The sequence below is a fragment of the Fusarium oxysporum genome, chromosome XII, assembly GCF_013085055.1.
Source record: "Fusarium oxysporum Fo47 chromosome XII, complete sequence".
Lineage (NCBI taxonomy): Eukaryota > Fungi > Ascomycota > Sordariomycetes > Hypocreales > Nectriaceae > Fusarium > Fusarium oxysporum.
The window spans coordinates 346305-372269 of record NC_072851.1 but is presented as its reverse complement, the minus strand read 5'-3'; the positions used below and the strand labels follow the sequence as shown (position 1 = coordinate 372269).

At 47.2% G+C, this 25965-nt stretch overlaps 10 protein-coding genes and 1 non-coding gene across 11 annotated transcripts; 4 read left to right on the top strand and 7 right to left on the bottom strand.

The window, feature by feature from the left end:
- The first annotated feature begins 1836 nt into the window (after positions 1–1836).
- On the top strand, positions 1837–2785 carry FOBCDRAFT_171377 (uncharacterized protein). Its single transcript, XM_031193278.3, has 2 exons — positions 1837–2116; positions 2191–2785. Exons 1-2 carry the CDS (start codon positions 1849–1851, stop codon positions 2634–2636), a joined length of 714 nt encoding a protein of 237 aa, XP_031029899.2. The 5' UTR covers positions 1837–1848; the 3' UTR covers positions 2637–2785.
- Positions 2786–2997: 212 nt separating this feature from the next.
- FOBCDRAFT_t281 lies at positions 2998–3069 on the bottom strand. The gene has a single exon. It is a non-coding gene; the product is annotated as a tRNA-Asp (tRNA).
- Positions 3070–3222: 153 nt separating this feature from the next.
- On the bottom strand, positions 3223–7555 carry FOBCDRAFT_192894 (major facilitator superfamily domain-containing protein; the record flags this gene model as incomplete). Its single annotated transcript, XM_059608739.1, has 11 exons — positions 3223–3346; positions 3395–3611; positions 3660–3771; positions 3824–4538; positions 4596–5144; positions 5194–5320; positions 5799–6216; positions 6255–7087; positions 7132–7161; positions 7214–7299; positions 7352–7555. 11 exons carry the CDS (start codon positions 7553–7555, stop codon positions 3248–3250), a joined length of 3390 nt encoding a protein of 1129 aa, XP_059466342.1. The 3' UTR covers positions 3223–3247.
- A 750-nt stretch (positions 7556–8305) lies between these two features.
- Positions 8306–10301, top strand: FOBCDRAFT_234059 (uncharacterized protein). Its single transcript, XM_031193273.3, has 2 exons — positions 8306–9433; positions 9491–10301. Exons 1-2 carry the CDS (start codon positions 8403–8405, stop codon positions 10080–10082), a joined length of 1623 nt encoding a protein of 540 aa, XP_031029894.2. The 5' UTR covers positions 8306–8402; the 3' UTR covers positions 10083–10301.
- On the bottom strand, positions 10187–11428 carry FOBCDRAFT_149767 (uncharacterized protein; the record flags this gene model as incomplete). Its single annotated transcript, XM_031193272.2, has 1 exon — positions 10187–11428. One exon carries the CDS (start codon positions 11426–11428, stop codon positions 10187–10189), a length of 1242 nt encoding a protein of 413 aa, XP_031029893.2.
- A 1594-nt stretch (positions 11429–13022) lies between these two features.
- On the top strand, positions 13023–13673 carry FOBCDRAFT_234057 (uncharacterized protein). Its single transcript, XM_059609951.1, has one exon. The coding sequence runs from the start codon at positions 13149–13151 to the stop codon at positions 13638–13640; it is 492 nt and encodes a 163-aa protein (XP_059468143.1). The 5' UTR covers positions 13023–13148; the 3' UTR covers positions 13641–13673.
- A 178-nt stretch (positions 13674–13851) lies between these two features.
- Positions 13852–14953, bottom strand: FOBCDRAFT_171362 (uncharacterized protein; the record flags this gene model as incomplete). The annotated part of the gene is made up of 2 exons (XM_054707763.2): positions 13852–14453; positions 14505–14953. The coding sequence occupies 2 exons, from the start codon at positions 14951–14953 to the stop codon at positions 13892–13894; spliced, it is 1011 nt and encodes a 336-aa protein (XP_054563738.2). The 3' UTR covers positions 13852–13891.
- Positions 14954–15541: 588 nt separating this feature from the next.
- FOBCDRAFT_254358 (uncharacterized protein) lies at positions 15542–17026 on the bottom strand (the record flags this gene model as incomplete). The annotated part of the gene is made up of 2 exons (XM_059611115.1): positions 15542–16638; positions 16669–17026. The coding sequence occupies 2 exons, from the start codon at positions 17024–17026 to the stop codon at positions 15542–15544; spliced, it is 1455 nt and encodes a 484-aa protein (XP_059466341.1).
- A 3629-nt stretch (positions 17027–20655) lies between these two features.
- FOBCDRAFT_150691 (ankyrin repeat-containing domain protein) lies at positions 20656–21648 on the top strand (the record flags this gene model as incomplete). The annotated part of the gene is made up of 1 exon (XM_059608353.1): positions 20656–21648. The coding sequence occupies one exon, from the start codon at positions 20656–20658 to the stop codon at positions 21646–21648; it is 993 nt and encodes a 330-aa protein (XP_059466340.1).
- A 597-nt stretch (positions 21649–22245) lies between these two features.
- FOBCDRAFT_192880 (uncharacterized protein) lies at positions 22246–24065 on the bottom strand. The gene is made up of 2 exons (XM_059608738.1): positions 23909–24065; positions 22246–23847 (listed from the first exon to the last, which is right to left on the bottom strand). Exons 1-2 carry the CDS (start codon positions 23959–23961, stop codon positions 22407–22409), a joined length of 1494 nt encoding a protein of 497 aa, XP_059466339.1. The 5' UTR covers positions 23962–24065; the 3' UTR covers positions 22246–22406.
- A 259-nt stretch (positions 24066–24324) lies between these two features.
- Positions 24325–25935, bottom strand: FOBCDRAFT_150708 (uncharacterized protein; the record flags this gene model as incomplete). The annotated part of the gene is made up of 1 exon (XM_031193263.3): positions 24325–25935. One exon carries the CDS (start codon positions 25933–25935, stop codon positions 24325–24327), a length of 1611 nt encoding a protein of 536 aa, XP_031029884.3.
- Between the last annotated feature and the right edge of the window lie 30 nt (positions 25936–25965).

The window sequence follows — 25965 nt, the reverse complement described above, 5'->3', positions numbered from 1 at the left end:
AAGTCTTTATCCTTGAAATTTGTTTTATAGACTTTGCTGCCCGGGACTTCCGAAGTATGAACATTGCAGCTGTCATTTATTCGACATAGCCGGTAGAAGTATTCTTGAGTCGAACCAGTAATACAACACAAGTTACAGAGGGATGCTTGCGACTTGATGCGACATAGAGCAATGTAGAAGAAAGAAGTAAATGACAATAGACGCTGATGAATTAGAGTCAGAATTTGACGCATTGCAATCAAGGTATTTTCTTACTTAAATAGATAACTAAGTACTAATTATAAATCTAAGTTAACCCTTAACAAAACAGAGTCTACCTTCATACTAATTTATTTTTAAAATTTAAGTCTACCCCCTATTAAAAATCAAGTTAACCCCCTGTAAAATAAGGTAAAGCAATTTGATTATATAATAATTGATTTTAGACTATAGGACTAGGCTTGTAATGTTAATTCGAACCTTGAAGAAGAGATCATAATTTAATTTGACCGAAAAATGTGCTGGTGGCTTTGAACCCCAAGTCGAATTTGCCTACTGGATTTCAGGAGATGGAAAAAGATAGGTGCACGGGCCACCAAAACTGGTATTGGATGTCAATACCAGTAGAAGGTTTAGGTTTCCTTGCACTGATAACTCCTCTCAGTTTAACTCCCCCTGACAATCATTGTTTGCGTCGACAGCCTACTGTGCGCAGTCGAGTCGTGGTGGTAATTCGATGTATTACAACAAAAAGAGCGAACGTTAAATCTGGTCCGTGCACGTCGCTGGGTTACCCGCATCCACTGCCCGGATTCCGAACTCGTGCATCCGATGAGGGTTTTGTCGGGGGGCGATTACAAATTTATTCCTTCCGCGTGGAAAGAGAAAACAGCGTTGGCCTATGGCCGTTTCCGGTTTTGATGCAGACTCTGCTAAAACCCCTAAAACGGCTTGCTTGACCATCTGCAGCTATAAAAAGCCCCTTAGCACAGACTGACCTTAAAGGTCTTGGCAACGGACAGCTGGCCATGTAGCAATAGAAGCACAAGGTCATCGGGCAGTCAGTGGCACTTATGATAGGCTGATAAGTGCAGGCAAGTAACTCAAAAGCGGCTCAGCCAGTCACTTGGTGGTGCGAGAGGATAATTTTTGCACTCTTGGTTTTTAGAAGTGTTGCTGAACGCCCGATGGCTCTGTGCATCCGCTATCTGGTCAGCTGCCTACCATTAAACCTCTGTCAGTTTGTGCCGAGATCTGCCTTGCTTTCCCATTAATATGGCTATAGTAGGTATAGCCAGTTAAGCAAACTCGTTTTTAAAGCTTTTAGCAAGGCTTGCGTCGAAACCAAACACGGCAATAGGCTGGCAATAATTTCACTTTCCTCTAAGAGCTTCGGCAGCTGGCCAATAGGTACTCAAGCAATGCAACAGATACGTGAGCGATGGCTTCCTTGTGGCTTAATGCTGCGGCTGGCAGCTTGACATCTTGCGTTTTGATAAGCAATAGAAAATTGAGGGAATAGTTTGGACTGCCACCAAAAGTTAATTCAGTTGGTAACGTTCGGTTCGTGATGTGCAGGTCAGCTGAGAGGTTAATCAAACGCATATAAGACAAGTTAAACGCCACCTAAAGCCATCCCAGTCTTTAAGTTACCAATAGCAATCAGGATTAAAGTATCATTTGATGAAGAATCCGGTTTTTGTCACACACTGTCTCAAATCATGTAGAGCTGAACGGTATCATCCATTCTAGACAGGCGGTCTCGTGATGATCATCTGTAATGGTTGTAATCGTCCATTAGTTCAAAGAGATAATATACGATCCATGTGCTAGGCTGTGTTTTTCAGCACAAATTATATCTACCTCAACATGGGAAATAACAGTACTAAACAGAAATACGACCCTCAACCAAGCTTGCTGGGCAACCTTGAGCTTTGTAGCGATGAGAGGCTAGTCGCAACCTTTCGATTCGAACCGTGCTATTGGGAAAAGCATCTATCCTCAAGCAAGTCGTTTCCCGTTGGAATCGGATCGGTGGACGGCATTGGCCACTTGACGGATATGAGGCTTGTCCTCTTCTGGGATGTTCAGAACGCTTTGATGAAGGAGGCTGGGGAAAATACCTCTGAGTTTATCGGTAAGTCCCCTACGCACATTCGCAAAGCAGCCCTTTTCACATATTAGCTACATGCTCATCCTTTCCTTTCGTAGGTACCGCCGTGGACAGACAACATCATGAGATCCTCGGGGGTGCCCTTAGCGTAGCGGCAAAACTGTCTTCCCGCTCACGCGAACTGATGCAGAAGAATGCTCGTTTATTCCCGCCTAATGGGGTTGCAACATGGGTATTGCCCGTCACCGACGGTGTCGACGAGTCGCATCTTGGTACGACCCCCTCTGATGACGATGAATGCCTGGGCCGGACGAAGTATGGCGTGTATTTTCCCGTCAGTGGCTCCCTCGGAGGACCTATTCAGCAGATGACATTTCGGCCAGACTTCATCGACTCAGGCTGGAACAACGATGGGTGGGCTGAGGAATTCGAAGAGGTTTTAAACTCAAAGATTGGAATCAAGTCGGAGAGGATTGATAAAGTGAAGTTTACTACACACGAATCCACACCGGAAGCCGAAGAGTATATTTGCAACTCAAACTAAGGAGTTGATTTGTAGGTGTCTTGAAATGACCTTGGTTCGCATATGTCATGGAAATCAGGCTCGGGTTTCAGTGAACGTTGAGTCTGTTGTTAGAGACCAAAGAAGATTCCATGCCCCAAGAAATACAGTTCAGGCTCTATTGACTCTAGAAAACACCATGCAGCCAATTTAAGACTCTCTTAGTGATTAAGTATCTGCTCTTATGGATGAGACGCTTTGGGGATATCCTGTTGACGTTTCAGAATTTGTCGTTCCAACAGCTTCGTGCTGATGATCCATGCGCTGCATGCAAAAAAGTAAACTTGTCATTATAAAATACAATGTCTAAAAAAAGGAATTTCCTGTGTTTTACAGGTGGCGACTCTCCCGCCGGGAATTGAACCCGGGTCTCAAGCGTGACAAGCTTGCATACTGACCACTATACTACGGAAGACGAAACAGGCTTAACCTGCTGTAGTGAGAGGATTCGATGGGAGAGTGGCTGCAAATACAGTCTATACAGGGATTGCCAAATCGTTCTCAGCGTAATCACCAATAGATCATACCAATTTAGATGCACGTTAACGCTTCCACCAATTCATTGCTGCTTATCGCTTGAGTTAATGATTTATTCATTGCCCATTTCTAATCTGAAGGTATGCATCCGCGTTTGCGACGAATTTTCTAAACGACGGTCCAACAGACCAAGATCCCAAGTTCCAAATATGCTCCTGCAAAAGTCAGTATAATCAACCCAATCGTCAAGATGAGGAACGTACCTTGGCCAGATCAACTAGATCAATTGTTCCATTGACTGGATCTGGTTTTAATGCATCTTCAAGCGCATACGGCCACTCGCACCGGATATACATAGACATATCAGCCAACCACGCCATGCGCTCCTGAAGCTGCGGGAACTGCACCACGAGATCGCGAAATGCAGGCCAGAGGACAAAGTCAGCCATACTTATGTGGGGCGTGAAGAGCTGATTTGTACTATCGCTGTCAGTAAATATCATGTGTGAAGGGATTGGGAAGTCTCACGTTGGTCTGATCCATTCCGGCATCGCAGCGTACGTCTCAGGTGACGGGTAAATCATCCACCGCATCATGTACCAGAAAACATTCATGGATGCGAAACAGGTAAAGTCATATCCTAGGCGAGTAATCAGTTATGGCCACAGTCATTTGCAGGGCATGTTAGTTACCCTGGCATTTCACGCTGTGCACCATGCGAGCAGCCCATTGCGACAACAAACACGACCTGTCAAATTGATCTTGGTCATATAACGCTGCAATATTTGGATGGTCTCCAATCACACGGTTGAAGGGCTCTCCTTTCCTGAGAAGGCTCGTGGTCTTTTGATATATGTCGCCGAATGCATTGCTCATATCCCCGGGGTCCAGTTCAGTGTTGAGTGTTGTAGCAGCCCAACTCGGCACGAAGATATTGCGTATCTGGGCGTCTTGTATATGTCGAGGATACCCATTGGCTCTGATACTATTCGAAAGCGTAAGGTTTCCAAAATTGTTTTCGTAATTAGGGTAAATTCTGAGTTCTCTGTCCTGAAGCTCCTCCTCTGCTACGCGGACTCGATTCCTCGGTTCGGCAGGGAAATTGGCGTGTGTGCTGTCTGGATATTCGTCACCAACACGCAAGGTCGCGGAGTCTGTATCCTGTGTTTCTTGCGGCACAGGTGTGGTTATCGAGGTTGAGAGATAATAATCATTATGGTTAAACAGCGGCTGGAAAAACAAACTCGTGTGTTCTGTCTGCTGGGCGATGATTCTTTCGTTGTCAGGTTGGTGAGTCAAGGTAGGTAACTCGTCCGGCAGAGAATTATTCGTCGAGATAATTGATGACTGGGAGTATGGCAGCTGTGACGAGTAAAATGGAATGCTCTCGGCGCTGTCTGTAAACGACTGTGAAAGTTGTTAGTATCGAACATAGGGGCATCCTCTCAGCATCTTGATTCTTACTGGAGTGCTTGTTTGGGTGTCATGGATTAGCGTCTCGGTAGATGTGTAATTAGGTTTAGAGATCGTGGAGGGGTTTGCTGTGTAAGTAACCCCTGCTGCTGACTCCATGGCAATGCACGAGTCAGTATCTGGCGATGATTCTTGCTTCATGCTCGAGCTGTCTGCACTGAAAGGCTCGAACTTCTCCACCGGAAATAAATGAGAAGTGCCATTGGCAACATCGCGTAGTATTGGATCTTTTAATGTGCTCAAAAGCCGGCCGCTATCCGCCTCATCCATCTTGTCATTCGCGTTTTCATCGTTCTTCAACAACTCTGTTATCTCAGATGGTTGTTTATCTTCCTCCAGCAATTCCGACACGGCACTTCTCAATTGAGCGGAGCCATTGGCAATCTGTCTCATCAAAAGTTTTGCAGCTGCCAGTTCGTCTTCGAGCTTTTGGTTCGCCTGCTGTAAGCCCTTGACCCGCGATTCCATGATGTCGGAGTCGTATACGCATTCTCGGTCGTATTTCGAGCAGTTGATGCAAACTGGTTTTTTTCCATTGCACTGCCATCTGTTAGTTAACAGGAATGCCACAGTCCTTAAGCTTATTCACCTTGGCCTTTCGTTTCCGACATTCCCAGCATGCCGACTTTATGATGCCTGAACGCTTCGACACGGCTCGCTCGAGGAGAGTCCTTGGGGGAGTTGTACCCTCCTTCACAGGGGCGGCCCTGATAGGTCTGTATGGCAATGCCATAAGTACGCGTTGTTCGTCTCAAGACGTTACTAAGTCATTCGTAGATTCTTCGGTTACACTTGGTGTTGTTCGATTGTACGGAGGACAAATACGCCAGGGAGGATTTAGGGGTTCAAAACAAGGGTTCAGCGAATCATTCAACGGGTATGATGTCACGATTTGCGCTGGATATGGATGTGTGGAGTTATTTCCGGAAATAGTGATTGGGCGAGAAAGTCTCAGCCTCTTCGTCATTCTAGCAGCACGCGGGACTATTACGTGATAACCCGAGGCAAAAGACTGACATGTTAAATAATTATGGCGAAATGGCGCTTCGGGAATAATCTTGCTTCCTTACGAACTTCCCTTACAGAGACCCTTTCGTTTCATCCCTTGCTTAAGACCGCTTTTTCTTGATTGACTTTCTTTCCATGGCTACTGCGCCAACAATGCTCAGAAGCGCCAATGCCAAGGGGATATACAATGTCTGAACAACAGCGTTCTCGTAGCCAGACAACACGCTCTTCAACCTATCAGGCCCAATTGACTCTCTCAGTTTCGACAGACCCGCTTCTTGGATATGTGTAGTGTTTGTACCCGGTGCTGCATCTTGGATCTCCTTTGACAAGCGATCCTGGAATAATGTCGCTGAAGCACAAATCCACAAGGCAGAGCCCATTCCCGAACCGAAAGTGATGACTGCACCACCCAGAGATACGTCTTCGATGGGGAGGACGGCTTGGAGAGCTACTTGGGGACCTTGGAGACCGAGACCGACTGCCAAGCCGAGGAAGGTGAGTAGGCCAACGGCTTTGGCGATTTGTTCCTCGAGGTCGAGTGTTGTGAGGAGACCGGATGCTATTGGTGTCAGGACACTCGTCGCCAACATGAATGCTGGTGCTGTTAGTTTAAGTTCAAAGGCCTTGAGGGATACTTACGGTAATAGTATCCAATCCATGTAGTTCCAACGCCAGAGATGATGAACGCGATAGCCAGACCTCCGACCATGGGAAGTGCCAGTAACCCTGCCTTTGTGGGTGTATACCCACGTACGCCCTGGAAGTAGATGGACATGTAGTACTCAGTCACAGCCAAGACTCCCTCGCAGCAGGCACCATACCACATTCCTGCAATAATGCTCCTTTGCTTCAAGATCCTCGGCGGCAAGAGAGCATTGTCACCTTGACGATACTGCAAGTATCCAAATGCCACGAATAGAAGAGCGCAAACCACAAGAGGAAGAATAATCTGCCAACTTCCCCAGCCAAACTTTGTTCCGCCCCATTGCAGTGCCATGAGCAGAAAGGTAATAGCTGGTACTGCCAAGAGCGTACCAAAGAAGTCTACCTTTTTTACCTTCTCCTTCAGAGTAAGAACAGGTGCATCATTACGCGGAGGCTGTTCATGGACTCCATAAGCCGTTAAGACAAGACACATAACCCCCAGCGGCAAATTAACGCCAAAACAAGCCCTCCACGAAAACGCATCGATCAAAGCGCCGCCAATAGTAGGTGCAGTGATAAGTCCAACACTCTGGATGGAGCCAAAGAAACTATTAGTGATAGCCTGTTTGGACAGTGGAAAACATTGACGGAGGAGTTTGAACAAGCCGCCGTTGATGGCACCGCGGCCTAAACCACTGACTGCACGGCCGAGGATGAAGATTGCAGAGGATGGTGCGAGGGTGCAGATTAGAGAGCCGAGTTCGAATGTGGTGATGCCGATTAGGAAGACGGCTTTGATGGAGAAGAGGGTGTAGATTTGGCCGAAGCTATGAGGGTTAGTGGAGGTGGTGGAGGGGGGTTGGAGGCTTACAAGAAGACAAAGGCGCTGAGGGTCATGCCGCTGAAGGAATGTTAGAGTTGACGGTGGAGTTTGGTGCAGGTTGGGGTCGTACTATGCAGCCGAGTACCATCCGATATCTGCGATGGTTTGGAATTCGTCTGTGATGCTTGGGACAGCGACAGCGACAATGGTAATGTCCTGTCAAAGGCGTCAATAGGCAGTCGTTTTATAGGAGTCTGAGGTAAATTACAAGGCCACTGAGGAAGCATGCGATTGCCATTGAAGCCATGGTCGACCATAGCTTTGGTCCAGTGGGATATACTATGTTCTCCTCATCATCGTGAGGTTCTTCTATCTCCAAGGCGGAGGTCGGCCTGGATTGTTGCGTGTTCTCATTCACTTCAATGGCGGCTGGGTAGGCCACCGGTCTTTCAGTCAATACTTCAGAAGCCATGGCGGTATGCAGCAAGACAATAAGGACTTCAATTGTTTGAACTCGTGGGATTAAAGATGTATTTCAGAAACAGGGCGATCAAGGCTTTATATTCCATCGTGAACTGAGGGATCTGCAATGTCGAGATGCACTTATTGCTGACAAGCCGCTTTTGAGCTTACACCATCTTGCACCGGCTAAATAGCTTCATGACGTGGTTTGGGGGAAGATGGAGGGGTTCTGGGTGTCTTGATTGATGGAATTCTGGAGACTTGGATCTGATTGCTGACGAACCGCTCAAGATTCGATGGTTAGAACGTTTGGCGTGAGGCGTAAGCAGAACGCGTTTGATGAGGCGGCTTTTCACGATCAACTTGAGCTTTGCAGTCTTCCAGCGATGCCATTCCTAGAGACGTTGCTGAGGATGGTTACTGTAAGTGGCAGAGCCTATGCGCCTAGCATCAGTAATCCCAGGCTCTGTGATTTTGAGACAGCGTCGACCCTCAGTGGGGTACACCAACTGGGGTGTTTCACTGAGTGACATGCAATAGTCTGTTCCAGGTCCACGGCCCTCTTGATCATTCCAAAACATTGAGAAGTCGGTGTCATCAAGATAACAATAACGCTGCGATAAACGAGATTGCTCTTTATCATAATTCGGCTCTTGTTATCTTTACATCCTCGGTAATCGATGCTCAGACCAAGTGCAATCAGACCAATAACGGCAATGCCGTGGCCGGGCGGAATTATGCTGACCCGGGAGGTTGGGTTGCCTGGTCACATCAACCCAGAAACATAATCTCAGCAGAAACACGAACAGCAATTGAGAGCGACACAACGTCGCTGGCGATTGTATCGCATCGCCGAAATGTCTCTCGATCAGAGAATTCACATTTGGCTCGGCAACATCCAACAATCCATCGAAGATCCGTCGCCTACTCCCGAACCGTACCCCGATGTCCCGCCTAATCCCATGAAACGCCGTCGAGTCGATTCACCACCACGCGAGACCCGAAGGACCCTCGAATTACAGCCCGGCGACCCCGGATACGACCCCAAGAGGAAGAAATGCGTCCAGTATCCTCCTCACATCGAAAAGGCCTTGCTCAATATGGTCAGCACTTCGTGGTGGTCATCCAAGAAACGAGCAACCTCCAACAACCATGTGTCCTCGGAGTCGCAACATCAATTCATTGTTGGCTACTCTACAGGGAGGCCGTGGCCTGTCAAAAGAACAACCGAACCACTTCTTCAACCTGCTCCAACAGCATCCTTCGAGCCAACACGGGAACACCTACTCCAACGAGAAGTAAAGGTCGAACCGGACACCGAACCCATATCATGGCCAGAAGTAAAAGCCGAGCCCGTCACTGAACCGATCAAGAGAAGAGTCGTGCCAATTCTCTACCCCGATTCAACACCGTCTCCCTCTTCGCAGAGCTACGAACACCTACTCCAATTAGAACAGAAGTTGGAACAGATCGCGGAACCCATGTCACGGCCATCTAGAATAAAACTCGAGCCTCGAAAAGAACCCCCACCGTCGGCGTTGACGATCCTCCTCAAGCGCATCAACGACATCTACGCTGGTCGCGGTATCCTCCCCTCAAATGTCCGACCCGTCATGCATGCAACGAGCCAGGTACCTGCATGGAAAGACATGGCTTGGGCGCGAGGCGGATCTCAGAGCGATGTTCATTACTGCACCCAGCGCCATAGAGTAGGCGACGCGCCCAGTCCCGAGAATGTGGAAAAGGTCATGTACCAGACTTCCCGCTGCACCAGAGATGGCGCTCAGCCGAACGAGTGGAACATGGAGGTTGTTCAGAAGGTTCTTGAGCTGTCGTTCAGGAATGAACATACCTGCAGGAGGCCACAACTTGTTGACTTCAGATGCAGGTGAGCTCCTCTCCAATATTCCCAGCTACATTGTCAATACTGATCTTGTGAGTACAGCACCGATGGTGTCGTTATTCCACAGTACCATACGAATCCCGACACCCCGCAGCCCCCGGATTTCTGCGTTAACATAGACACAACATGCAACAAGATGCCGACTGCAATCCTCGGCCTCGAAAAGCACCTCTACAGAAACATCTTCAACCACATCGACCTGGGATGTATCCGATGGCAGCGACCGATAGCGTTCCACGTCCATACTCTCCCGGAGAACACAGAGCGCGAGCTCCAGCGCGTGCGAACGGCCTTTGCCGCACATTGGGGTTTTCTCAAACGCCTAGTGAGACTGAGAGAGAGGGTTGATATCAAATGGCCGAATTACACTTGGATAGACGATTCGAAATATGACCTTCCCGAGTTCCTCCCGGGTATCATCATCTACAAACATAACTGGTTCCTCGGCGTTTCCAAACCCGATGGAGAAAATACAAGGTTCTATGGGATTGGCGATACGGCGAGTTCGATTGGTGTTTACAAGATCGTTTATGCGCTGCAGATATTGCGGAATTGGGCTGAGACGGTTTATTGGCCTTGGATGCAGAAGCTTGTGTTGAGGTGGCCTTTGGATGAGCATGGAACACAGAGGTGATGGTTTTTGTTTAGTGATACCCCTAGATTGTCAAGATACCCTTTTTTGCGTTGATCGTACTGTAATTTCTTGTCTGATAATTATTGAAGGTCTCAGTGCAGGGTTTATTTAGTTGAGTACACAATCTCAGATACTTCTTCCCTGGTTAAGACCTTGCCAAACGAGAACATGACATCTGTCATGGTCTTGTCGATGATCTGCTCAATCTGCTCATCACTCGTAACGCCAACCTCTCTCAACGTACTCGGCAGCCCTGTAACCTTGACAAGCCGCACAACGCAATCGCCCGCCTCAGTCTCCTCCCACCCCAACGTCTCATTGAAGATCTTCACAATTTTGGCCTGCGCCTCGGGGTTTCGCGCCTTGGTGTATCGCAGCACGGGCGGAAGCATAATACAGCTCGTAATACCATGCATAACCTTCCCAACACTACCGAGTTGATGGCCAATTGCATGACTGGCGCCCATGTTGATTCTGTAAATAATAAAGCCCATGAGCGCCATGCGACTTCCGGCTTGACACTTGCTCACGCCATGAACAAGCTCATCTTCACCTTCTTTTCCCCTGCCCAAACCCTCTTTATATTCAACCAACCCCTTTGTCAAGTCTCGCAATGCCTTTCCGCACCATTCTTGCACGTCAGGGTACTTTGCGCATTCAGGATTGCATAGCGTCTCAACGCAATGATCAACAGCTCGTATCCCAGAGCTCAACCAAAGTTCTTCGGGCGATGTTCTCGCAACCCATGGATCCATGAGGATTAAATCCGGCGCACCACCATCTTGAAGTGAGAAATGCTGCTTTTTCCCAGCGCTGTTTGTACAACTCGCTGTATGATTCCATTCTCCGGCTGATAAACTCGTAGGCACGAGAATAAGCTTCACACCCTGTGCCTTCTTCATTTTATCCTGCGGCGCCACTCCTTTCTCTTGATCAAGAAGGTCTTCCATGTCTTTTTCGTCAAATCCTTCGGGGAGGGTAGCGGACATTAGCCGTGCGACTTTACAAGCGTCGGAGTATGAACCGCTGCCAACGCTGATGACACAGTCTATCTTATGATCCGTGATACGGTGGGCGATGTCGATGACATCTTCGTATGGGGAGTGAGAGCCGACGCCTTCTTTGACCGTGAGAAGACGATTCCCGAGAGCTTCTTTTAGATCGGAGATAACTGAGGTATTTTTGGCGAGAGCTTTGCTGTGGACTAGAAGAACGCGCTGGGAATTCCATTCTTTGAGCCCGGAGAGGATATCATCTTTGCTGTGAGAGTTGAAGATGGCATCCGAGCCTGGACGATGTCCGCCTTCGAGTTGGGGGATGCGATATGGCTTGAGAGTATCTGTCATGTTGATGTCACGCAAATTGAGAGTCGAATTTTAGAGATTGTGAAAGATCTACATTTTGGGAACAAGAACAAGTGAGCTTTGGGTTCTTCTGGTCAAAGTGGATTAGTGACGTCTTCCTTATGACGCTTTGCCGAGTTCCGAGCCACTATTCCCACTTCTCTGTTGACTGTATCTCAATTATCAACTAGTCCTCAGGGAGCAAGAAAACTTGAGAATTTAGGATGCTGAAATAAGCTTAATAAAGAGTCCCCTGAGCTAAGGTCACATCGCCTAAATACCTTCATCGCTTAGAGTCAAAATCCTAAGGCTTCTTGCCTCCTGGCTAGTGCATTACGCCATCAGTTCTATTGAGAAGATAGTGACATATGAAGTATTTCCAGCTCCGTGTGAGTTCGCTCGTCTTTAGTTTGCAGATCTGAGCATCTTCAACTCTCCCGGCGACTTTCCGTGCTGCTATTAGCCGCAGCGTCATCAACAATATCACTTCTTCCGCATGTTGTAATCGTCTATAAACACCATTACTTCATTGTAATGCCTGAAACTGCGACAAAGGTCCAGCCCAGTATGTAGTACATGGGGTGTGTCAGGTATGTAAACGAATATGTGTTATGTGAAAGAAGGATTTGAGCGGCCTCGGCATGCATAGCCATACAACTTAAGAGGAGCCCTGAGCTTTTCCGTTTTCACCTAGAAGTTGTTGTTTGTTCTTCTGTAAGAAAAGCCTCAGGATTTCCGAAATGCCACCGACTCTCTAGGTTCTATTAACTCCGGCTCTACCGGCCTGCCAGGTAGTAAGATCATGTCCAGACGTCGCCAAGGGGAGGCCAAAGTATCAGCGAGGTCTGGTTACAGACGTGTATGTCTTTATAGGGGCCATGCATCTCTATAAGCAGCAACTCGTGCCACGAGATCATAACGGCTGCGGTTGTAGATGAGTGCATCGATAAACCGTTGACCAATGCAGTGCTCCCATGTATACAAACGCACTGGCTGCGGTAGCTGGAATAGATACCATTGCAGCAGCTGTTTATGCTCTGTTGGCTGAACGAATGTCGATCCTAGCATGGGAGTATTGAATCCAGCTATTAGATCTCGATGGGATTTGCGGTTTTGACTAAACTTGACTTGCAATGGATGCGATACATGATAGTCTTTGAAAGCTGCCGTGAATAGTTCCAAATAGTCTTGCAAGGTTTCCCGCAACCACAGTAACATAATAAGAAGATCAATGGCGTAGAACAGAACTCAAACTTCTCACCGAGCCTTAGTCCATAGCTTTGTGACCAGTCATCCTGTAATCGATTTAAATACTGCGGAAGGCGCGTCACTCTGGACTACGAAACATAATGAAATGTTTAGATGTGTTCCGGAATATCAGCGTAAAGAATGAAGGGATGCTGGAGAAGGAAGATAGGGAGTCAGCAAATGTAACATAGGTATGACTCCACTGCCGTCCTACCTATCGCTATGCGTTGACTGCCCACTAGTCGAACAGTATAGCCACTGGTAAGGATACCCCAATCAATCCCAGTCAGGCGCCTTCCCCCATGAGTCACCGCGATCTCTCAAACCTGTTTAAAAACGACTCCAGCTTCTTCCACATTGACCAAGCTTAAGATACAATGCTAGACGTTTCAGATGATAGCTTTTCGCAGCCGCCCAGAAGCACAGCATCCATCCTACTCTTAGTCCCATTTGGGTTAAAATCTATCGCTACAGTATGCGCTATCGTCTAACGCATGATAAACCTCCAAAAATACAAAAAGTCTCATTCTACTCATACCATCGCCCCTGCGACCACTATAAAAAGTGTTACTGTACCGGATACCGAACACCAAGGCAGTGCTGCACTTGCGCTGACTCACGGCCACTTCGCCCAGACGGTCGCTACCCACGGTATATCGACGGCATGGGATGGGAGCGCGATGCGCCGCGGTGGGCAGGCTATTGTACGGGTTGTCAGAAAGCAGAGAAAGAGTACGATATACTTCGATCAGCGATCGTGCTTTGTGAACACTGGAGAAGAGGGTTCTGTAGCGGATATGGGGTTTGTTGTATGTGTTTAGATATCCGGCCACAGTCTCACGACGGTCTCTATCCGCTGTATGTTGATGGGCTTGGGTGGGTTTACGGTGCGACGAGGTGGCAGTTCTACTGCCAGGCATGCAAGGATGTACATGAGATGGAAGCCCAGGGGGGAAAAGATACCTAGATTCATAGTTTCTATGGCACAAAGCACACTGCCTGCGACGAGTCCTCGGCACTAGCATGAGCTCTCTGTTCATGACTCTGGAAATAACTGAGCTGGCGGGGGTAAAATTGATTGAATTCACAAATTCCTTGACCAATCTAACACTATCTACCCAGATGCCATGGCAGGCCATCGTCTTCGGATTGGGCATCCTGCATGGCCATCTCATATGTAACAAACAAGGTCTTTTCCGCCAAATCACACCAAATTCCTTACCTATATATCCTATGTTGAGCAGCTGAACCCGACCAGTAAAAGTCATCACCGGGCAACGGAATGCTCACACCATACATCTCCTTGACCCTGAAACGCCTAGAAACCTTAAACGGAGCATCATTCCACAACTCGAGATCATCCTGCTTCCAGGGCAAGTGAACGTCAAACCGCTCTAAATGTCCCATCACCAAAAGCGGCGTAAGCATGCCTCTCTCCATCCCCACAAGCTGTGCTCTCCCATCTCCAGAAATCCAAACAACAATCCGCAACGTCCGCAGATGCGATAGTTCAATAAGCTCAGCGCAGACATTATTCCACAGCGCTTCAGTCTCGGGTGCCGGGACATCCAGTGTAATGTCCCAAGCTTGGGGGTGGCTGTCGTAGTACTGACTCACACCGCCAAATAGGTGCCATCCGACTTCGATATGTTGCATGGAGGCGATGTGTTGCTTGGGTAGCATCGTGTCTAGAGATGTGAGTGCTGACTTTGAGCTTGCTTGGCCGAAGCCAAAGCAAAAGGTGTTGTCGGAGTAGAGGTATGAGATAGACTCCATGTATCTACGGAATCAAGTCAGTATTGTTTCACTCTCAAGCTAGGGGTGTACATACGCTGCGCGACAAACCAGCGGGACTCTCAAGAGTCCTCTCTCAGGCAACCACTGATACCCCTCTGACTCAAACGCAGATTGCCTCAGTCTGCCACGATGCACAGTCAAGTGCACCTTGTGACTGCCCACAACAAGGCGCCAGATCTGCATCCGCACCTCTAACGGCAGTCGGGCAAAAAGCAATGATTTCGATTGTGCCTCTTGTAGCGAGCCGTCCGCTGAGGCGGCAGAGAATTGTTCTTCTAGCGATTGCGTATAGGGCACACTCCAGTCGCGCGGGTCAAAAATGGGCTTTGGTTCCGCCGCGTTGTCTATGTGCGTGTCAGGATGCAGCTTCCTATGCATCTCCTCAATCTCGCGCGGCGTCAAAGGTTCTTTTGGGAGTTTGGCGCCGCGATACTCGTACTTGGTATCGGTGTTTCTCCCGAGTAAGCGATTCAAAAAATCCATGGTTTCGGTATATAGTGGTTTTAATTTGACACAGTTTAGGAAGAGTGTTTGTCACCTGAGCGTGGCATGCAATCGAGTGATGAGGGTATTGGGCCGCTGTACTTTGGCAAGATACAGGAAATCGAGAAATAAATAAACAATGGCGCTGTCATGCTACACAACAGTCAGCCAGAAGCCGTGATGGGCGCAATAGGCGGCCTCAGATCTTGTAAAATGTAATGCCTAACGATGCAGGAGGCAAGAAAAACGCCCAGCTCATTTCCGTTGGAGTCATGCCTCTAATCTGAGCAGCTGAAAAGCCTTGGGCTGACTGGAGGCCAGCGCTTATCTCGGCTTCGGCAGGGTAGCGTCAGATTATGGTTCCGCGCCTCAGATCCCCATTCCGCCCTGTATCGATACGGGGTATGCACTCCCAAGTAGTCCTTACCGATTCGCAGTGTCATAAAATGCCATGGTCGGTTTGCATGTAAGAAGCATGCGTTGCATAGTGCAATTATAAGAGCTAAGCCCGGTTGACTAGGTGATATTTGGTGGATCGATAAGAGATGAGATGAGATGAGATATTATAAATCTAGATACAGTGCCGTACTAGATGTTCCTATTTCTGAGAGGATTGACAGAACTTGCTCTTTGGAGGTAATTATTAAGCATCCTCTCCTCCTCAGCACTGCACACGTTTGTAGACCGCCCGCGACGAAACTCGTCGCCAAAGGGCTGGACAACTGTAGTCGAGGCTCTTGAAAGACCCCGCAGTTCATCAGCTTCGTCTGCCCATCTCCCACCAAGTATTTCCACATGTTCCAAGACAACATCACACGGACCTTGGACACGGGTCAGGTATTGTCCAAGTTTACCCGCTTTTAACCTAGCTCCGACCAAATATAGCCGTTTCAAACACTTGTTATGTGCTCCGGCGAGGAGTTCATTTAAACTGCGTAAATTAAAAGAATTAATCGTGAGATTCTCAAGACCAGAAGGCTCGAGAAGCGCTGAGAGGAAGTCTGATACTAAATCCATCGCATCCTCTTGATGGTCGAAGAACCATCCCGTCATGGCTTCTTTCGCTGCTTCAATATTGAGCGTTTGCAAGGTCCGAAGCGATTCCACGAGTGAACCTCGCTCAGAGGGAGACATGGAGAGATTGGCGTAGCTACAGGGCGCAGAGCACCGGAGTTTCATCTCTCGCAAGGTTGCTCCCGCTCTGTGTATCTCAACTGGAAGCCTGTGTAAGAACTCGATTGGTGGTTCGAAATCAGGGTCGGGGTAGAGATCTGAAGCGTCTGACCAGGTATGAGGTCTCAACATGACTGCTCCTAGAGATATGCGGTAGTCTCGGTCGACAAGGTAGGCATCTTTCTTGAAAGTGGCATCTTCGCCATCAGTGATTTCTAACCTATTGGTATGAGGCATTCTCGCCATGGCGGATGCAATAGTGGAGACGAAGGCCCCGTTCTCTCGCATTTGCTGTTGCGCTTCAAACAAAAGCTGATACTCACGATGGGTATCTGTTAGGATTTTCCGATACTTGATGTGTTCATCCGAGTCCCGCTGCGGGTCTTCTGGATCTGCGGCATAAATTGACTTCCAAGCAGAAATCATATTCTTGCCCAACTCAAGTACTTCGTAATTGACCCAATCGGGCACGTTATAGGACAGCCTCTCGTGCAGATCGCCCGGGATCACATCTTTAAGGTGGTCAAGATGTTGACTCATACCTTCCATGTGAGAATAGGCGAAGTGGGTGAGGTCGGCTGCCATGCGTTGATCGTAGTATGGGAGCTTGATGTGAACGCTGCGCACCCCAGATCTGATTAATTGGTGATGAGAAACACTCTCCAAGCGCTCTAGGGACGTCTCGGTCATATAGACACTTATTTCGGGGATAAGCAGCGGTGAGGCCCATTGGCAGAAACGTCGGCACGTCAAGCGGATAGAGCGGATGTCATCAACGCGAGCAGCCGTCGGTTCATCTGGATCCCTTGCGTGGAGCAGAAAATCAAATATACGAAAGAGAAGTTCTGGGGGTGTAGTGTTGATCGAAGACGTAGGTCGTGGCTCTGTGTGGGGAATCATGATTGATGATGGAGAATGAACTATTGTTGTGTTAGGATCTGCTGAACGGTATATAAGCCCTATTGCCTTAGGCCCTAATGTAGGGTCCTTATGTTTTTAATCCCACCTATTTGGCATAGTGGTTTTGTATGACAGGATTAGAACAGGGTCTTAGCTTTTCTTAAGGCGGTGAAAACGCGTGGGGATTCAGCTTAAGGTTGTATTATATATACAGCAACATAGCTAGAATAATTATAACTTGGAAAATATATTATATATATTTAATGTTTTTAAAAGTCAATTTACCCATCTAGCAATGCATAATATAAAGCCAAAGGCCTTAAAGTAAGATAATAAAATAAGATATTTATTTTCAATATAATATAATATAAGGCATTATATACTACGCCAGAAAAAACACGATAGCCTTAATATGAAGTCTCAGCAGATCATATAGCTACTGCCTTGAACCTTGAGATCCAACTGAGCAAGTGGACTCAATCCACGAGCATAAAGAAGATGTTTCCCCCATCGGGCCGAGGCTGGCTCGGCGGGTTAGTAATAGATTGGATCAGGTCGCAAGACCACGCAGTGGGAGAAGCACAGTTGATTTAATATATTTATTAAAGACTTAAGTGCTTTACTTATATATATATAAGCCTATTTTAAAAAAAATGTTACTAAATGTAAGGGAATCTTCTTAGCGTTAAAGTTGTTTGTCTTGGTCTCGGGCTAAGGAAAAATAGTAAAGCGCCAATCTCCCACTAAAGTCTATCTACTGTTTTTCCTCACCCTCTAGCTAGGTGCTCCTATAGGCAATATATACACCTTATAGGCAGAATTTAAATGCTTTATCTATAAGGTTTTCCATTATAGATTTATTTCTCTCAGGTAATTATATTACCTTCTATATCTTTTCTAAAGAACTTAACCTATCTTCTATAACTAACTATACTGTCATTCTCAGTAATGACTTCTAGTTTGTGATTTATCAGAATAGCTAGTTTTACCATTTTACACACACTTTTGAGAAATTCTTCCCAGGCTAGAGGGGATGAAGAGGCCAGCAGCAGATGGTAACAATGTCTTCCATACCCTTCAAGGTCTTTAGAGCACTACCTTTCTCAATCCGTTCAACTAAAGGCTGCAATGTAGTTTGTGGCTACCAACTACCAGGTGAGCTCTGCCAGGGACGAGGAACAGTCTGCAAAAAGGTATCCAGAGCAGTCATGCTTTTGTTCTAGCTCTTTTCGGGAAACGTGATGCTGCGCACAGAGCCGTATTTGCGCACTGACAGGCCACTTAGGATAGAGTTATCTGATTGCCCTAGATGTAGATTACCTTGCTGCCTGTAGCTTTGAAGTTACTAAGATTGGCATAAGTTGGCTACATAGAGTTTATATACTTATTCTAGCTATATATTATTGTAATGTAAGTTAGATATTGTGTATAGAGATAAGGCTATAAAGAAATATATTTAGTAAATAATAATTTTCAGGATATATAATTGTTTAATATAGTTCTAGCTATATTTCTAAGAATATTCGTTTTAATAGGTTGCAGAAATCTAATATTTTGTGCTCACTACTCTTCACTTCCAGGTCACCAAAAGCAGGCAGGTAAGGTAACAAAACACTGAACCCATTGTACCCCTCGCCCCAATTCGTGAAATATCACAAAAAATGTAGACGCCAAGAGCTCTGCTGACATTATCATATTAGCTTCTGCGTTTCCAGCCTCGGTGTCGGTGCACTCGCGTGAGTATCTCTTAACCTAGTTTTTTTGCTTGGGTCTCTGGAAGAATCCTCAATTGCTCTCATCTTGTCGGCTGGTGCGCATGTTGTGAGTGTTGCGATAGCTCAGGTAGGTGATCCAAAGCGCTAGAATGGCCACTAAGAGCGACGGAATGCTGGTCGCCAGAGCAATAACGGCGGCAGGGGGAAGAGAAGTCATCGTTGAACGAATGGGGTGATTTTCTTCTTCTGGTTGGCCTCGTAATACGGATTGGTCGATGAGCCGGATGTGATGCTTGGGTAATGGTAGGAGACGATTTGTCGATGTGATTAATGTAATGAATGTGATTTGATCAAGACAACTAGAGGGCTGATATGTCCTCTTTTAAGCACAACCGTACCCCGTAAGAGATTGAATGCCAACAGCTTTCACCTTTCATGTCGTGGCTCAGTGGCTGTCATCAGTCCCTCTGATAGTCATTGCGACAGTTTCGTTATTAGCTGGACCTTCGTTGTACCTCGAACTTGGCAGCAGGTCCGTGATATCCCTGACTTTGGACTGTTGATGGTTTCAAAGGCCTTGTTGCGCTGTTGCGCCATTGGCTATACTCTGTGACTTTCCGTCTTACTGTGACGCCTGATCCGCATCTTGACCTCTTTTTCCCTGCATTGCGACGGTTTCGCTATTGGCCAATCTGGGGCTACCATTAACCGGCGTTTCTGCCTTAGGCACACCAGCTTTAAGCATAATCAGGCTCTGCTGATTATGATTCTCTCTCTCCTCTGTGACTTCATTGATGCCATCTTAATCACAACCATAATAGTCTAACACCATGCCGGTCTCTACGCTCAGTTGCCCACCGTGTCGTAAAGCAAAGAAGAAGGTGGGAGGTTCAACGTACTCATTACTATAAGTCCATGCTAACATGTCTCTTGAACAAGTGCAACCTGGGGGATGCTGGTGTACAAACTGCTTGTCAAAGGCGCAACGAGAAAGGGTTACAAAGTGAATGCACAGGACTTGAGCTTACCGAAAAAGCCCAGGCCCGAAAAAGGAAAATTGCAGCAACCGACATCGGTAATGATAAGACATGTGAATATTTGTAAGTTGCTGGGCTATCTTGGCTCTTATGTAGACTTCAAATTGACGTGGAAAGACCACTAGAAGTCTTCTGGCTGGAGAGACTGTTGCAATACTCAAAGTCTGCACTCGCCAATCATAGAGAAACCCGCGATATTCTCGACCAGTGGTATTCTGAACCACTGGACGTTGTTAAAGTGCTCGAACAGATCGAAGAGAATCGAGTACTAGTTGGGCCTAAAATCGAAACCTATGCAAATACATCATCTTCAGCGCTTTCGCATTACTTTTTATCGAAATCTTCCCGCACTTATTACTCCGGGGACGCGAGAGCAACACTCCAGCCTAATTGGTTTGTCGGCGAAACAGAAACCACATTCCCTAAACCTCGGCCTCACCAGCAAGCCAGCCTGGCTCTTCATGCCCTCAAAGTGCAAGAAAGTCGACTTCTTCGGGATTCGAGTCTACTGTCGGAAGGATCTAAGCTGTCAGCATATGCCCAAAAGTACAGTGAAGTGACGCAGCACCTAAGGACTATTGAAAAGTGTGCAGTGCCGTCATTACCTTGGATCCATAATCTACTATCACTAATTGAAGTGAGACAACAAAGGAGACTATTAATCTCGGCAGTCCAGGCCACGGAGGAGAAGGATATGTTTGGCCGATCTCTGCTACATTTAGCGCTTGATCTCGGTGTAGGTGACGACGCTACACACCTGATCAGTAGTGCCGCTAATAAGCCCGACGCTTGGGGCCGTCGTCCTCTACACATTGCCTCCTTGACTGGCTGTGTTGATTTAACAACACGTTTGATCCACGGCCAGACCAGAATTCATATGTGGGATAACTGGCGTTTGCAACCTCTCCACTACGCTAGTGCTGCTGGTCATGTGGATATTGTGAATCTGTTAATTGGCAAAGTTGATCTTGACCCAAAAGACATCTATGGCAGGACGCCTCTCATTCATTGTATCACGAACGGACATATAGCAACAGCTAGTGTGCTTTTAGAGAATGGGGCCAATATTGAATTCCATGATGGGACCAACTGGACACCACTGCTGTATGCTATCAATGGTGGACGAGTTGGCATTGTTGACTTGCTCCTTCATAAGGGCGCCCAGGTACGGCCAATGATGAAAACTCACAAGTTTATGTCACAACCTTTGAGGGAAAGACATCTTGCCGTCATCAAGCTGCTTCTTGAACGGGGGGCGGTGGAGGAGATTCGTCGTTTTGCTGACGAAAACCTCCTGCTTTGGGCTGCCGAGAAGGGACATCATCACCTCGGTCGTCGACTCGTTCTCCGCGAAGAATTCCGAACGCCCATCTCTACCAACGGTGTCACTGCACTCGCATATGCTTCTGAAAAAGGAAATTGTGAAATCGTGATGGAACTACTCGAAAAGGAAGTAAGCCCTAACGAAAGGTGCAGCGGTCGTGAGCTACCATTGTCATATGCTATAGCGCGAGGACACGTAAGTATCACGAAAGAGCTACTGAAACACAAAGCAGACCCAAATGCAAGATCTGGGAAAGGTATGGATGGTCAAATGATTCTCTTTAAAGCATCTAAGCTGGGAAATCCGGATATCATTGAGGGCCTTATTACTTGGGGGGCCGATGTCAACGCTAGGGATGCTAATGCCTGGACTCCAATCTTCCATACTGCTTACAATGGACATCTAAGCGCTACTGAAAAGCTTATAAATAGGGGAGCGGATCTTGAGGTTTCTAATACTTCCGATAAGACGCCACTTTGGATTGCTAAGAAGCGGAAACACACAGAGGTCGCAGATCTTATATCTAGTCACCTTGAGATAGTATAAATAAATCAAGTAGTAGATACTTTTTTTATTGGTTGAATCTCCTTTATAGAGTCATCTAATTCACTTGAGATGTAGATTGCCTTGCTGCCTGCAGTTTTCAAGTTGCTAAGATCGGAATCAGTTGTCTAGAGAGAGTTCTGCGTACTTGTTTTGGCCGTACAACATCCACTCCTCAAGTGTGTAGTAGGCTACGTTATCCAAGCTGGGAAAAGTACTTGCGTTCTGGAGCAGGATGTAGAGTTCGACCCTCGCACCACCGATGCTCAACACGCAGCTCTCGGTTTCTTCGTCATGGGCGGTTGCTAGATCGATAAATGTAGATCCAGGTTGATAGTTGGGGTAAACGCGTCGTCCCTTGGAGTCGTGAAGGCCATTAAAGTATGTTTAGAGAACAGCGACCCCTTCTGCGGTTATAGTCGTACTCTGAGTAGGGAAAGATGGCTGAGAGAACTGGCGAACGCGTAGTCCTCCAGGTCCACCAGTCGAACTTGACGCTTCATAGGAATAGGATGTTCTGATCATGCAGTTGAGGTTAAAGTTCGACTTGAATAAACCCGAGCGCTAAATATTGCCACCATCTCTTCCGTCCAGACCATCGCATGCAGATAAAGTCAAGTTCAATATCCCATCCAGCTCGCAAGAATGTGGGAAGAAAACTAGCATCTATTCGACGAAGTTGCCAAACAAGTATTTGACTTGCTGTTAACTGTAACGGGAGGCCGGGGCACTATACTCTCAAGCCTTCAAAATCTATCATCCTACAGGCGATATGCACACCTCATTGGCGGAACCTTGATGTTGCAGCCACGAGGTTTATCATCATAGATATGTTCCTCTCGAGCGATCACATTTCCTTCCTTGTCTTTCATGAGAAACTTAACCTGTCTTCTGTATTTGACTCTGCCGTCCTGCTCGGAGATGACTTCCAATTCGTGATTTATCGGAATAGCGAAATAGCGATTCTCCTCCAGCGGCACAACCGCACTCGCAAGTCCATCGGTATCATCAAGTGATACATCATGTTCCAGCTCGATCAGTCGTCTTCCAACTCTATACAGAGTCCCCACGTCAAACAGACCCTCCTTCGCCGGTCCAAGCTGCGCCAACCAGGATAATGCCGTATGACGAATTTTCAAATCTCGACACTTGAGGACGATGAAGAACAGCATTGGTAGCCAACTCATTTCGAAGCTGAAGCTCGATTGTGGTATCTGTTGATAACCTGGTGCTGTCGATAGCAGAAACGCTTCTTCTGCCAATTTTACAGCAGAACGGAAAATATCAAGATGCTGATCCCACCACATTTCTGTATGCGAGCTTTGCTGTTGGATGTAGATGTTGGCCATTTTGTGTTTGAATCGCATTCCACATATGGCGTGTTTATCCGCTGTTGCAGATGGGGGAAGTGCACGCTCCAGATCATTCATCTTGAAATCCCATTCATCCAGCAATGCAGCCAGCGCAATCCTATCATCATTGCCGTCGTACAGGCACCCCATTATCCGAACCATCAGATCGTCAATCGCTCTCTGCGCTTCTTGAGTATCGCTAAACTTCAAAGGCATTGGTGTCTCGAATCCGATAAGCGGCGGGAGACGTGTAGGTGGTTTGGCACCGCCAAAGAAAAAAGGCGTTATACTCAGACGTCGGAATATAGGGACAATATACTGACACATCCATTCCGGACGTGAAGAGTTGTTAAGTATCATGATGCCATGACGGCAGTGCTGCAAAGCGGCGTCAAAGTCCCCCTGTAGATACTCGATGCAAATAAAGAGTACGCAGAGCACTAGTATCATTTGCTCGTCGCTAGCGGACTTGACATGCTTTATAGCTGCGTTATAGTGATCAACAGCAAAGGTGCTACCACAGACCTGCCGAGTGATACGAGAGCCTCTGGCGAATTCTTCATAGAGCGAGCTGATGGACAGAACAGCATGGCGCATGGTGGGCTCAAAGTGGCTGAACTGCATGACCAGATGCGTCCAGAAGTAAGAGTCCGTAGGACCCGATAGGACCGGCCCAACCATTTCTGTGAAGAACTGAAATGCTCTACCTTCTTTCTGGTCGCGCGCAGATAGTTGGTTTGGTCGGTAGCACGTCAGGCTAGCTGTGCCTTGGTACCCGCCACAGACGCGGCGCGACGATAAACAGCGCTTACATGAGGGTTTACCTTCGTCGCATTTGATCTTTCGGGCTCTTTTCTAGTAGTTAGTACCAAATTTACACGGAGTAACTAGCGGGAGCCGTGGTAACGCACTTGCAGGTCCGGCAGCCCGTCTTGACATGGTGGCGAGTGGTTGGTAGAGGCATCTGTGGGGCTGTACCGAAGGATCGTAAGTGATGGGTTGGTAGAGATGGTAAGAATGTCGAGTCGAGTGGGCAACTCGTCAGCTTTGACGAGAAGATAATTTGCTATAACAGATTGATAAATGGATCCTGGTTCGTTTCAGTGGCACAGAACGCGTGGATCGGCATCCTGCAATGACGATCTCACTGTGGGGCTGTTCCGAGCTTTGTGACCAATAACAGTGTGGGCTCTATTATTGGGCGGAAGACATCGCGAGCTAAAGCTGCTGTGAAGCATTACAATAAAGTCATTTATATATAAACAGTTTAGAATAAAGAAATAATTATTCTGCAACATGTACAATAGCTGGTACTCGTCCTTTGCTTTTAGTTCTGCTTCGGCTCTTCCACCCCCTTCCATCCCGACTGAAATTCCCCCCCTCGGACATAAAGCTCATCCTCATCCACTTCCGCCACGGTCATATCATAAAGGATATCCTTTATATCCCGTACACGCTCGTCAATACCCTTAATAACCTTTAAATTTGGCAACTTCCCATCTTTCTCAGCCAGAAACTCATCAATATGCTCATCAACATCTGGATTTTCACCCCGCGTATACCCATAGATGCACAGATACTCCAGAGAAGGCGGTAACATGTTTACTAGTCGACAAGGCGCAGGTTTCTCAAGTCGGTAAGGCGGTTCCGTGTGTCGAAAGGGTGGTTTCCACCAATCGTATTTCCCAAGGAGTGGCATGATGCCTATGCTCAGATGCGTGAGGTGAGGAAAGTCATGCAATGACCCGATAGTCGGTGTGTACTCTTTGCCACTATCCATCCTGTGCCCAGTACTGATCTTTTTATCCAAAGCCAGCCGATCGCGTCCATATAGATCAAGCTGGTCCTTTATCTCCCAATTCTTCCCATCATCTTCTCCCTCCTCGTAATTCTTGTCAACATCCCAGTCCAACGCGTCTGCCCCGGAGCCTGCATCAACATCAATATCCAACACTCTTAATGAGTGTCTATGCGCAGATAGTGCCCTTGCAATATAAAACGGCTCACTAGAAGTATCTGCGCCGTCAATACTCATCAGACCACCAATCGACAGCTTAAATTCCTCAAGCGCCTTGGGAATCGAAATCATAACAGTGAGGAAGCTAGGAGAAACATCGCAATGGGCGATTTCCAGCCTCTTCATATTTCCTGTCCCTGGAACGAAGAACGTGCGGTCCGCCTGATAATCCGACATCGCATCCATGGCCACTGATTCAAGAGCTGGGAGGCGATGTATTAACTGGATGAATCCAAGAATCTCGAGCGCGCTGTAAAACCTCTCGTCGCTTCGAGCACCAGCAAAAAAACGGACATTTTTCAGTTTCTGAAGTGGGGGGCTCTTCATCTGTGCATAGTTTGCCTTGACCATATAGTCCATAATAGGTTGTTGGAGATTTTCGGCAAGATATAGCGTGGAGATATTCTCGCAAAGAGAAAAGAGAAGGATTACCATGGCAATTGAAAACTCGCTTTCCTTCTGAAGTTTGAAATCATACTCGCGACGCTTCCAATCAAGGATCTTGTCGACCTGATCAGCCGTTTTATCGCCCAAGTCTAGGCGACGTGCATATCTTCGTAGTCTTATTTCCGGTGGATCGCCAAACTCTTCATATCCCATCGAGGTTGGCAGTTCATCGTGATCCGGTAACTTGGACGTGGAGGCATAGATCCAGGGCGTCGTGTCAATGACGACCTCTGTAACGGCTTTTGCGCGGGATGGGTCTTCAATATAAGATTGCAAAAGAGAGTATAGGCGCATGGTGTCTTCCTTTGAGCTAATTTGTACGCGTGAGTAGTTGGGAGGAATGTATAAAGATCTGTATGCGTTTCTGCGTGTTGGAATGGCATGATGAGGGAATTGATGAAGTCGAGGATTAAGAAGCGGCCGACAATTTGACCACCCTGAGCGAACGGATTGGGGTATCTTTTGCATAAGCATATTTGTTTTTAGGAGGTGATGAAGATTACT

Coding starts and splice junctions, on each gene's coding strand:
- FOBCDRAFT_234057 (XM_059609951.1), top strand. CDS start 13,149: ATGCGCTATCGTCTAACGCATGATAAACCTCCAAAAATACAAAAAGTC.
- FOBCDRAFT_192880 (XM_059608738.1), bottom strand. CDS start 23,961: ATGCCTCTACCAACCACTCGCCACCATGTCAAGACGGGCTGCCGGACC. Junction 23,848..23,908: donor ACGGGCTGCCGGACCTGCAA/GTGCGTTACCAC, acceptor CTACTAGAAAAG/AGCCCGAAAGATCAAATGCG.
- FOBCDRAFT_234059 (XM_031193273.3), top strand. CDS start 8,403: ATGTCTCTCGATCAGAGAATTCACATTTGGCTCGGCAACATCCAACAA. Junction 9,434..9,490: donor CTTGTTGACTTCAGATGCAG/GTGAGCTCCTCT, acceptor TTGTGAGTACAG/CACCGATGGTGTCGTTATTC.
- FOBCDRAFT_171377 (XM_031193278.3), top strand. CDS start 1,849: ATGGGAAATAACAGTACTAAACAGAAATACGACCCTCAACCAAGCTTG. Junction 2,117..2,190: donor AAATACCTCTGAGTTTATCG/GTAAGTCCCCTA, acceptor TTCCTTTCGTAG/GTACCGCCGTGGACAGACAA.